The 12,415-nt window shown below is 37.6% G+C and overlaps 1 protein-coding gene across 25 annotated transcripts in view; it reads right to left on the bottom strand.

Moving 5' to 3' along the window:
* The window catches only part of Foxp (forkhead box transcription factor P), a 330,454-nt gene that overhangs the window by 93,181 nt on the left and 224,858 nt on the right, over nucleotides 1-12,415 (bottom strand). For 24 of the 25 annotated variants that reach the window (XR_014425932.1, XM_083044679.1, XM_083044669.1 and 21 more), the window contains one exon: nucleotides 2,291-2,425. Coding sequence is in view for 24 of the 25 variants with exons in the window: in XM_083044669.1 (XP_082900795.1) it covers nucleotides 2,291-2,425 (135 nt within the window). In the remaining variant the exon portion in view is untranslated. Of the gene's footprint in view, nucleotides 1-2,290; nucleotides 2,426-3,820; nucleotides 4,366-12,415 lie in introns of those variants that run through there. The other variant, XM_083044677.1, reaches the window with a different exon arrangement.

Raw genomic sequence — 12,415 nt, 5'->3', positions numbered from 1 at the left:
CATTTTGATATATCTCAGCTAAACTCGGCAGAATTAATACGGTACATGCATTTTAATATTAGCTCGATAGTCGATCCTTCGGATGGGGAAACACGATTTTACTCCTTGGGTCATCAGGAATAGGAAAACCGAAAATAAAACTCGATAAACGGTTTCGTGTTACGCGGTTCTCTTGGTATTAAACCTGCTTATCCACATTTATTATTAATTATCTCGTCTAATGTCGGACGCGTATAAGAATTGTCTTTTGCTCTTCAAGATGTATGTATATAACAAGAGTATCTATGAGATCAAGAATTAGAATAGATCGAGAAAAATATATTCGTAGATATAAAGACAATATATATAATAAAATCTTATCTAATGACAGACTTGTTGCATTTTTGCCAGAAATTTAACTTTGTTTAGAAAGAGGATGAAACCAAAGATGGAAAAAGCAATTTTCAGCACACATTGAACTGAAATGCGTATATGTATACCATATAGACTACCACAAGGTATACTAGACGCACATACATCGGGAACCATATTATACCTTTTACGGAAACGAGACCGTCGAAAAAGGCCGCTTTAAGAGCCATAAAACATTTGTTTCCACCACCGCCACTTGCCGGAGTGGTATATTGCGTTCACTCACGAGTGCGGGATTTTGAATTGAATTTGAAATCAGGGGGTCCGATTTTATGGCAGCCGGGTGTCAAATGTCGAAGTGTCGCGCCCGGTACCGGCTTATCGCTGGGAAACTCCGTGATCCTGGGACTAAAGCTCCGAAAGGGCGTTATCGGTTTACTCCTTCATCCTTAGGTCGCGATACAGGATGCGGAAGACCGTTCAATTCCGTTTTCGATTTGGACTCCGCGTGAAAAAGCACGGAACGGGCGCAAAAGGAAGCAAGAGCTACTGTTTCGTTTTATTGGCTCCACTCTTCCTTCATTCGAGATGATCGGATTATAGTTATATAGCTCGAAGATTCGCAGCTGTCTTCCTTCGACTTGTTGCAAATGTTTTCTGTGAGATTCTGATTCTTGTTGTTATTCGCAATATTTATTATAATTCTCTTTAAGTTTCGTTTTTATACAATTATGTTCAAACAGCAGAATCAATTTTTTTTCTTTTGTTATGTGTATTTAAGTATATAATGGGATATATTTAAAACTTTCAGTAATTTTTTATCTTGCAAATCTCTTTCAGATAATAATACGATATACATATATCTAAGAATTTATTCATTCTATTAAGAAAGGTGCCAAAAATAATATCAAATTGATTTCTTTCACAGTAATATTTGCAATAAGATCACATCAACGTTACATTGATGTCAGATTGTAAGCCGTAATGTCGGCAATACAATTACATATGTATATCGATGTTTGCAATAATTCACATTAATTCAATTTGCATATATAGCATTAACAATATGTCGAAATACAACATATAAATAATATCATATCATGTTTGGTAGATTTTGCACAAGATCAATATTGTGATTATTATCAATATATCTGGAGACAACATTGGATTATAAAAGAACTTATTACAATAACGAATGTTTCTCTTGGCATTTGCGCGATAATGCGCATCATATGTTACACGTTAACGGCAAATGCGACTAACAAAAAAAATTGTTACGATGCTACATTGTTTGCGCGGATTAACGTCTTGAACCTTATCGCGTATAAACAGCTGCAGCTATATTTAGACATTATGTGGAGCAATGTTATCATATTTCGTCACCATTTGATAAAAGTGAATATTTCATTGTTTAAATTAACACAAATTCAGTCTAATCACGTTCTAAACGATTGCTATTCGCATAACTCCTGCGGCAAGTAAATATTTTTTATCAAATGTCTGTATTTCCAAAATATAACACTTTTTCTAGAACAGCGTTTCAATAATATTTGGTATTGACGCGTCAATGTTTAGATTAAATTCGACTAACTAAATATTGCAAGATATTTATCTTTCATATTTTCATCATTTCGTATTTGTATCATTATTATATTTCATTATTGATCATGTTTCGTTGTAATATATAGGTCTATCTCATATATTCAACTTTATATAAAATTAATTTAAACGTGTGTAAGCAAATAAAAACAGAATCATAACTTTTAATGATTAGCACATGTGATTTCATCACATGATGTCATGTTAACTTTAGATTAGGAGGATTCATTGATCATCACCGGCTCTGACCGTCCGAAAGACGCGCCAGATAAAAGACAATAAAAAATAAATATTGGATGCGGCAATAATTCGAGGTTGTTCCCCGAGATTAATTCCTTACCTGATCGTTGTCTTGTTGATCTTGGCCGTAAGTGGAAGTATCACCATTAGGGGTAGTGGCGGCGGAGGGTCGTTGTGACGTTGACAAGTTGATCGCACCGTCTCCGTCTGTGTCATGATCCATTATGCCATCGTCCTGAAATCACGATCATCGTTAAGTCAGTATCTTCTCGTGCACAGAACTTGATTATAAATGGCGCGCGTTTTCAGAAGAACTTGTTAGTAGGTTTGTACCTTCCTATCGATATTATCTAATGTATTAAAATATTTTTATTTCAATATTATATACAATAATATTTAATAAGAGATTATCATGTTTTTATTAAATAAAAATTGCCTCTCTTAATATAATACAACATGATCGTATAATTATACATTTTTCTTTGCAGTATCAATAAATCTTTTGATATGCAAGTGTGATATAAATTATGAATGATATCAATTATATGTATATATCATTTAACATAAAATTCCTGATGTTATATAACTACTAATAGAAAAATAGAAAGAGAGAATATGAAAAATATTTATGTATTATAGTAAGCTGCACACACATATTCAAATAAATTTGTGTATTGTATGAAATATATATTTTGAGAATATTCGATCATGATCTCACAGCGCATTAATCGTGATGAGATCTCGAAACATGCACTCTTATCCGACATTGCCCTCACGAGTCTCGGTTTTAGATCGAAGTCTGACGCACGTGATTCCACCCACTCGACGCAAGAGAAACAATGTTTCGCAGTTGCGGAAAGCTAATAATACATACTTTCCCGGAAATACGTAACACATCGTGCTAAGATCTTCTGTTAAATTCATGCTAAGATTCTGCTTCCCATCTCATAAGCAGAGTATAATACACAATACCTACAAGGTTATTGTAAATATTTCGGAGTACGCATCAAACGATGGTTCAGCCGCGTATAAATAACTCATAAAGCACATCGTAATATCGTGCGAAATATGCGAAATATATAAAGCATGTGCCCATGTATTGATAAGAGTTTAATATAAAATCAATTATGTAATATTTGAAAATTTTATTAATTGCAAGTTTAAGTAAAAATTACATTTGCATTAAAGGGTGAGACATAAATGTCTTATAAGTTATTCTATTACTCTCGCGTATGTGCAAGGATAGAAATAGAGGAAAGTCCAAAAATCATTATTAGCATATTAATTATTTAAACGGAAAAACTAGTCATGCAATATTCCTTCACGGATCTCACCGTGCTAAATAAAAAAAATCAATTTTTTTTCAAGAAAGGAATAATTACGCGCGACGTGCAACCCGTCAATTAAACATCAGTCGCTTATCTCAAATTCCGTAGCTAGGAAAGATACGTTTAGAGGAAAAAATACATAATCAAGCGTCGCATAATTAATACCTATTCACAATATCGATTATTCGCGACGACACATTCACGACTAATATTACGGTACGCCTAAAGTTTTCTGAGACGATCGCTTAATTAATTCTTAATTAATGTACGCGCGCCGCGAAAATTCAATCAAAATTCCTTACATTCGCTCCGATCCGCCGGCAGTCGCGGTGAAGCCCATGAGCGTTAACAATACACTTTTTGGCAAAAGAAGAAAGATCTGCCGTTTCCGGCATCAAAATCCACGGGCCGCTGCTCCGAAATTTCACGCGGCGAACGGCACTTCCGGTCCCGACATCACAACGGGGCGGCGCGTACGCGGTCACAGACACTCGCGCTTATGTCCACTGTAAACATCCGGTGTGTACCGCGCGGAAAACCCGCGACGGAAGTCGCTTCCCCGATTGTCTCACAAAAGCACCGATTTCACACACTGCATCCAGGAAGCGGCACTTTGAACCTCCTCCTTCGCGAAATCTAGCGTCACTCGCGATGGAAAGGGAGAGGGGTAAGTCGAAAACGCACCCCTGACAAATGGAACGGTGAAAAAATAAAAAAGAAGGGGAACATACCAAGAATGGCAGAAAGAGAGAGAGAAAAAAAAAGAGAGAAAGAGCGCGCGCGTTGGATTCGCGTAAAGAAGAAGACGAAAGTCAACGTTAGCGCGCCAACCGAGTAGAACGAGGACTAAACACTAAAAGCGGCACAGACATACCAAGCAGCCCGACCGGGCTGTTGCTTATTGTGTAAATATAAACAAATATAGTTGAAACCAACCAACAGGCCTGCTTTCAGTTTCTCCCCTTCCCCCTCAAACCCCCCAGCTGCCACAGTCCTCCGCTCGCTCAATGTGTGTACCCTACCTTCTTCTCCTTCGCGTCCCCCATTCCCCTCCTTATACACCCCCTCTACGCGGCACGTCCAAAGACTTTCCTCCCCTCATCCCGCTTAGACACCCACCCTTTGCTACGTCCCTGACCCCACTGCCGCCAGGCAAACCACTACATCATATGCGGCACATCGTGGTCTGACTCGCCTTACCATATGTTCAGTTTCTCCTTCTCTTTCCTGCTCTTCGACTATATCCTTTTTTTTTCTCTTTTCCCCCTTTTCTTTTCTCTCTCTTTCTCTCTTTGGTTTTCTCTCTTTTTATGCCCGCGCATCACACATCGCCGACTCGTCACACACTGTCGCCGAAGTCGGTGGGTTGCAGGAGAGATCTTTAGGGTTCCTTTTTTTTGCTTAGTGAAATGCCTTTACGGAGGAAGGAAGTGACGACCTAAGTGCGTTTTTTTCCGATACTTCTGACGTATGTTTTGTGAGAATAGTTATAATTATTTGGAACCAGTTTACGTGCCGAAGTTCTACTACTGAATCAATTGGAAACAATTTGTACCAAGAAAAATATAAAATCTTTTCCAAGTTTTTTGGATGAAAATTTTTTTAATTAATTTGTACGTTTTAATTGTGATATTGTCAAGATTTCAAAAAAGAATTGCTTTGAATAATTAAAATCTTTCTTCTTTTTTTTTGCAAGGAAACTTCAAGAAACCGAAGATAGAGTGTGCGTATTGAAGTTATTTTTAGTGTGCATATGATGAATTTAATTGTTTACTTTAATATAAGATGCATAAAGAATCTTCAAGTTCTTTGTTCATGGATTGACGTCAACGAAAGCTTCACAAAAATTTTCATTTATTCCATTCATTAAATGAAAATATACTTCTGTTCATTCAAGATGCTCGCATATCTTTGACTGTAATTCCACCGTGTTTATAACTCATGTCCTATATAATAACATCAAGATATCAAAATAAACTCACTTTACGAACAAATATCTATTAAGTAGAGATGTTGAAATTTTGTCTGCCATATACCATTTATCACTTTGACAAACGCGTATTTTGATAATCTCTGTTTTCTTTTATTGCACATTAAATGTATATGTCTTTAAAATGCAATCTGAGTTTAATTAATTAAACAGTTAATTAAATTATACAGAGTACGATATCCATATAAAGATAGCTATTACATAATACAATCTTTAATATAGTACCGACACATTATGCACCGTTGAAGAATAATCTCTTAATCTTTACGATAAGGATTTCACGGTGACTTCAACTCACATTTCGCGAAAAGAAACGAAGTGGACGGTGCAAGTATGGAAATTCTCTATTCTTTGGTTAGCTAAGTATATATACGTGCGAAAGGCGGTACACACGAGCGATAAATACGCGTGTACACACGTGTTGCCTCACGCAACTTGAACCACCGGCTCGAGTTTGTACAAGCGAGCCGGAAATGGGGGACAAAATGTTCCTCGAAACGATGTGTCCTTAAATATTCCTTTCACTCGTGCTTCTCAGCTCCTCGACAATTATACGATGTAGAGCGATACTGTACTGTATCTGTTGTGGAAAAGCCGAAGACGAAAACATGTGCTTTCGAGAATTACTACATCATGTACAGTTGTTTCAGACAAACTTGTTATTATATAGTGACATGGTGGCGTTGTAGGGAATAAATCTTCAATGAAAATACTATGACAATATCTACTCTTCAGAGTTAACATTAGATGTATGTGGAAGAATATTTATTCGATTCTTTGTGGATAGAAGATAAATGCAATCAAGTACATCTGGTTTTTAAAATAGTAACAAAAATTACTCTAGGAGATATCAAACGTAATAGTATAATATATAAAATATAAAATGTATAATTGCTGTAAAACATAAGCCATTTATATGATAATGATAATGAATGAATAAATTATGTATACGCAGCATAAACAAATTATGAAACTAGTGATCAAATTTTTAACTCTATTCTTGGACGAAACTTTGGTGAATAATTTATGTTAATGTACATGTTAATAAATAATTTTAACATGTAAACGAGAAATCAAGCATGTATAAAATTTATATACATATATAAAATTTTATTAAAATCGAAACTGCTTAAATTTTCTAAAAGATATATTGAACATTTTAAAATGCTTTCTCCCAAACTCGTCAATATTTCGTTGAAAAATTTAATACAAACCTACTTCATAGAGTACTTGAATAAATAACATAAAGCTGAAGCCGAAGTCGGGAGATGACTGCATAAATTCCCGGGAAAATCTGGTGCTCGCCGTAACGCGAAATTTTCACCGCATTTTCCGCAGCGAAGCTTCATGCCTTCGACTCGCACGTTCTGTGCGTGCGGTTGTGTAGGGAGACCGCGGAATATATAAAAATAAATTCTGCAAAATGCTGGAGAGATGGGAGGTTAACTGCGCGCAAACGAATATAACCGGAATTATATGCCTTGGTGCATAAAGTTCTTATTAAGCGGACTATAAGAGCTTATAACAACGAAAATGCTACCGCGTCTTTTTCTACTAGCTTTTCCTGAAACACCGCAGGGAGAAAAGTTCGCGAGCGACTTTATTAGATTAGCGATCCTAACTATTAAAAGTATTCCAAGCGATTCAGGGTTTAGTCATCTATTGTAGAGGATCTAGGTGCCCATGGCAACATCGCGAGGAGGAACAAAGTCCCATCGTCGGTCCTATGACAACAAAACTGGAGGCAAAAATAGACGCAGCCGGCTCAGTCAGCTTATATACGTCGCATATACTAAATATGTATTTATTAAGTAAACAACGATGGGTCTTGGTCTTGGGGTACGTCTCGTTTCCTATTTCAATGTGGATAATGCACCCGGGAATTTCGGGGGGGAGGGCCTGCTTGCGCCACTGTTACATAGGAGTGGCCACAGATCATATTTCGAGCGCGCACAAAGTGTGAATATGTGCTTTCTGAGCTAAAAAACTACTTACGTAGTTATTTTGATAAAATGATATAGACACGTTGTATGTGAGGAAACGAATAAAGTGAATCTTAACTCGAAAGTCTAAGAAGATTATAGTAAAAAATTATTTTGAAATAATCTAATTTTTTATGTGTTAAAAAACTTAAACTATAAAAAAATTTTATATCATGAATATAATTATATAAAGTATAAAAAGTTTGGAACATTAAAATACATAATCTTTTAAGCTATAAAGATTCTTTTTTTGGTATAAAAAATTCATTAAAAAAAAATATATGTATAAAACAATCGTACTGTTGATATATACAGAATAGTTAATAAATTAAGGCTCCTGGTACCTTGCCGACCATGTCGGAATCGTGACGTCAGAAGCGAGAAATAACACGTTGAGATGTTTTAGATGCCATTTCTAAATAAAAACATATTTGCATAAAATAACACGTAAGATCTCTTTAATACATCTTTAATACTCTGGAATCTTCACGATTCCAATATGGCCGCGGTGAGCACCCAGGAGCCTTAATTGATAAAATTATTAAATTATGTGAATTTTGTTTCGTTCTCTACTAGCTGTAAGAAATACAAAGTCTGAAGTGACTGAATCATTTAACTCGAATATTCACAATTTGAACAACATTCTCATCTTCTTGATTCGCATTACTTTCCTTTGCTTTAATGTACAATTAGTTGAAATGATTTAATGATTCAGAATTTTACTAGATATATCGTAAGTGAATTCACTTGACTGATTACATTGTGTGTCATACATATATGTATACATATATTGCTAATTTACATTTAATCTAATACAATAAATGAGATGAGATTAAATAAAGCATAATGTTACATACTCGTTATCAAGCATCGCAAAGCAGCACAGAGACAGCCTATTCAGCCGTAAAGAAGGATAATCGTCGAGAGTCGAAGCAAGAAGAGATAACGAGAGCTCATATATCCCCCCATCAAACCGGAAAGGGCGACAAGGTAAACGCGCGTCTTCCCACGTGCTTATGGCTGTTTGAAGTCCATCCCCCGGCACATACACGCACGTACTCATCAAGAGTCTGGTTCGCCCCTACTAAATAATAAACGAGAGGATTTACCCCCGTCAGGTCCGCGCGACGGTACATAAAAATACTTGAATCTGAGAAATTAGCGAGGTAACGGGCTGTCGTCCGTTGTGGGTGGCGCGAGAAAGAGAGAGACGAGGGTGTGAGGCAAGTTGAAAGAGGAGAGACAATAAAAGAGGAGACGCTGAAAAAGAGGGAAACGTGGAAGGGGTCGGTCGGCGGAGGCGTTTTCGGTCTCCGTGCGGAGTGGCCAGGAAAAAAGGGTACCTAAAAGGGTTGAATTAATGTCGCGATAAATATATGATTTAAGGTGGAAACGTTTGCAACTCCGGCTAATTTTTTATCTGAGAACCGCGACCGCTCACCGCTGCTGAGGGTTTTTACCCTAGAAAAGCAGGCGCGACGATCTATCCATGGGCGTTGGGCGCCGGCAAAAGAGGGAGGACGAAGGGGGTCGAGTAGGAAGAAGAGAGCGGCCAGGAGGGCGCCTCGAATCTACCGCTTATTTCTTTTTTCGGGTAATTTACTGCCGGCGAGAATTTGAGCGGACGCGCGCTTTTTAATAGTTTGCGCCGCCACTCTCGAAGGACCGGTCGTGCTCTTTTTTTCCTTCGCCCCGCCGAGAGCCTACGCATAGGCTCTTATTAGTCTTTCTATTTGTGTGTGTGTGTTGCTCTTTCCTCCCCGTTCGTTCTCGTATCGAAAGGACAATGAGGAGGCATTGTCGCATTCGCGGCGGTTACGATGAAAATTACGAGACTATAAAGCAAGCATCTACGACGCGCTTTACGTCATTCGACTTGGTGCGCGGCGAATTTTACTACAGATTACTCATCGCTTTTTTTTTTTTAGCGTCGTTTAACTTCGCGGATAACGGCGCGAGCGCGGGGTCAATCAGCGACGGAACGATCGTTTTACGCGCTCGTAATGCGCTCGTCGCGATCGCGCATTTTATATATGCGAGTGTTTCTTGTGATACGCGCAAACAAACATCTCGACGTTCACAATAGCTCGCGACAGAGAGCAAAAGTCACATACGCGCGCGTATTATTCACTTTTTTTATATTCAATATAATAAAATTATGCATGCTCTCCTCTCTTATCCGTCGATGAATTCTAAGAAAATGAGAATTTCTTGTTTTCTTAGATATATTTCTTGTTTCCTTAGCTTCATTTGTTTTCTTACCCGAAGCATTTAATATTTACATTAAAAATCAAGATCGTAATTTTCTACTTTTTTCATTAATTATCTTGCTAATTGATATTGATCTTATTATTATGGAATTTACAATGTGCCGACATATTTTAATTTTTTTTTTTTTAAATAATTTATACAGAAGAAGAATTACATATTTGCAGAGGCAATTGAATTATTTCAATTTAAATAAGAGAATATAAGACACAAGTTGTCATAAGTAAAACTAGTCAAGAATAACTTGCATTAAAAATAGATAATAAATATTACATTTCTTTATGCAAATTTTAACTATAATTCATTTATAGAATTTATTCTGCATACAATGCATTTTGCAAGATACATTTCAAGACGTGTTTCATTAAAGAAATTTTTTTGGCAAAGCTTCCTCGCTTTGCCAAAGTTCTGAGACAAGAAAGAATTTCTTCGATAGCAGATTCAGGTTATAAATAAATAGGAAACACCTGCGGGGGCACAAGCAATAACATATGCGTCGTCACATCCGTTTACGCAGAAATATTTATCGCAATTGCTATAGCGACGATAAACATGGGCATATACATTTACGTTTGCCATGTTACGAACGATAGCCAACCAAACATTTACATCTGTCTCGTATCGAGACGCGACACGATAAACACGTTTCCTCGAATCCAAGGAGGAAAAACGGGCCTCGTCAGCGGCATTCGATGACGGAAGGAGAACCGTTTCGTCACGAAAAGCGCAACTCTCAATATCTACCCCTTCGCGCGCGTAATCGGAGCAGCCGCCTCGTATATACCCTCTTAGACCAGAATATCCCGGCGGGACCGCAAACACGCGTTTCTCCAATCATCTACGTGGTCTGACGCGGGCAGTCGGGCGCTAAGCGTCGTTACTCCTACAGTGTCGGATCTCGCGTGTATCAACGGCATACGTGACATCTGGTTCGATCTGAACGATCGCGGGGAAAGGAAAAAGAACCGCCTTTATTTCTAGATCGCACTGCAAGAATAAACCAAGCAAAAAGGAGTAAAACGAGGAAACAATTTAATAAAAAAGATAAAAATAAAAACTAAAATGCTAATAAAGAGAAGAAAAAAATTGAATAGAAAGGGAGAAGAATATCAAAAAGAATGAAGATTTAAATGAGTGGATAAAGTAAAAAATTTCGAAGAAAAGAATAGAGTCTCGAAGAAAGCAGTAAGTATTTATACTGTAAGCGAATAGAAAAAATAAACATAAAAATGTAAAAAAAATACAGAGGAGTGTGTAATAAAGAAGGAAGCATGAAAGGAAGAGTGCAAATAAAGAGACAGTAAGCGAATAGACAGAAAAGTAACGGGATGGTAGAGGCCAGTCGGAGATCATCCGAGAATAACAGAGGGTGTCTGAAGCGAGAAGCAGAAACACGAGGGGAGAGGGTAGCTACCCTCCAGGAAGCGAAAGGAGCGACGACCGCTTAGGTTTCCGCAGCGTCGACGCTTTTTGGATTAACCGCTCGGACATTAGAATACGGAATTGATATATTATGGTCGTGGACCGCCGTCGGCGGACCGTTTCCTCGGCTGTCCACCCGCTGCCACCCCTTCTTCGGCCGCGGAACCGCGGGGGTCAGACGGATTCACGAAAGAAGGAGGGCGGATGGTCCGGTTACACATACTCTTTAGGCATGACTGCTCGCTGTTCGCATCTTTCATCGCATTATCTCGCCCTCGTAAAACATTCCTTTATAGGTTGCCGAAATGTCGCCCTATAAGAGAATGAGGAGAGGGAAAAGTAGGCTGATCACTGTACTGTATCGTTACGACGTCTCTTCGTTTACTACTGTATATATGATGTGATACAGGTATGTTCTTAGCAATTTGAAGTAAAGAAAAATTTATATTTATGTACGAATAATTTACTGATTTATTATATGTTCATCTATGAACAATTCAGTATAATGAACAAAATTCTACATGTATATAATCCTTGCGATAGCTTTTTTATTTTTTGAAAATATGCGCTCAAAATATTGCACTGACATCAAACATATGTATATTGTATAATAATCACATCATTTTAGAAACTCAAATTTAGAAAAGAGTCGGGTAAATTTTTAGATATTTTTTGCGTCAAAGTTAGTTGACAGAAGCATCATATATTATTTAGTATTTGCGTTCTCAAACATGTCTTTAATACCTATAACCACTTAATTAATACATAACGTACTAAAATCTTAGACAATCAAAAGAAATGTTACTGTTTTTAGAGAGATGAGATTCCTCAATTTATATATTTAAATGTGTCAAAAAAAATTTTGAGTGACGATTACTTCGCGTTCGAAAATATACGCCGATATACATATACCTTTACTGATATCGCGCGTTTTTTTCGAGTTGATTTATCACAGTGGCGATTAAGGAGGCGGTCTGGAAGCGAACGTTCGGCCCAAGTGAACATCGATCGACTCTTTCGACTCAAGTTCGATCGGCTAATGGCCCCCTGTAGACATTAACATTGACGGGAAAGTCGACGGGCGTTTATGTGAGCGTGGCGTTAATTCGGCTTTAAGGCATCCCCCCCTATATCCGTGCCGATGGTTCTCTTGTTAGCATACTTATCATCCGTTCGTGGAATTAAGAGAGTGAGCGAGGTGTCTCCAGATGGTGATGGTGCGACGGCACGAAGAA

This window comes from Prenolepis imparis, unplaced genomic scaffold (assembly GCF_030444845.1).
Source record: "Prenolepis imparis isolate NDT839.2.m4 unplaced genomic scaffold, iyPreImpa1.0 SCAF_8, whole genome shotgun sequence".
Lineage (NCBI taxonomy): Eukaryota > Metazoa > Arthropoda > Insecta > Hymenoptera > Formicidae > Prenolepis > Prenolepis imparis.
This window is presented reverse-complemented; position numbering and strand designations above follow the sequence as displayed.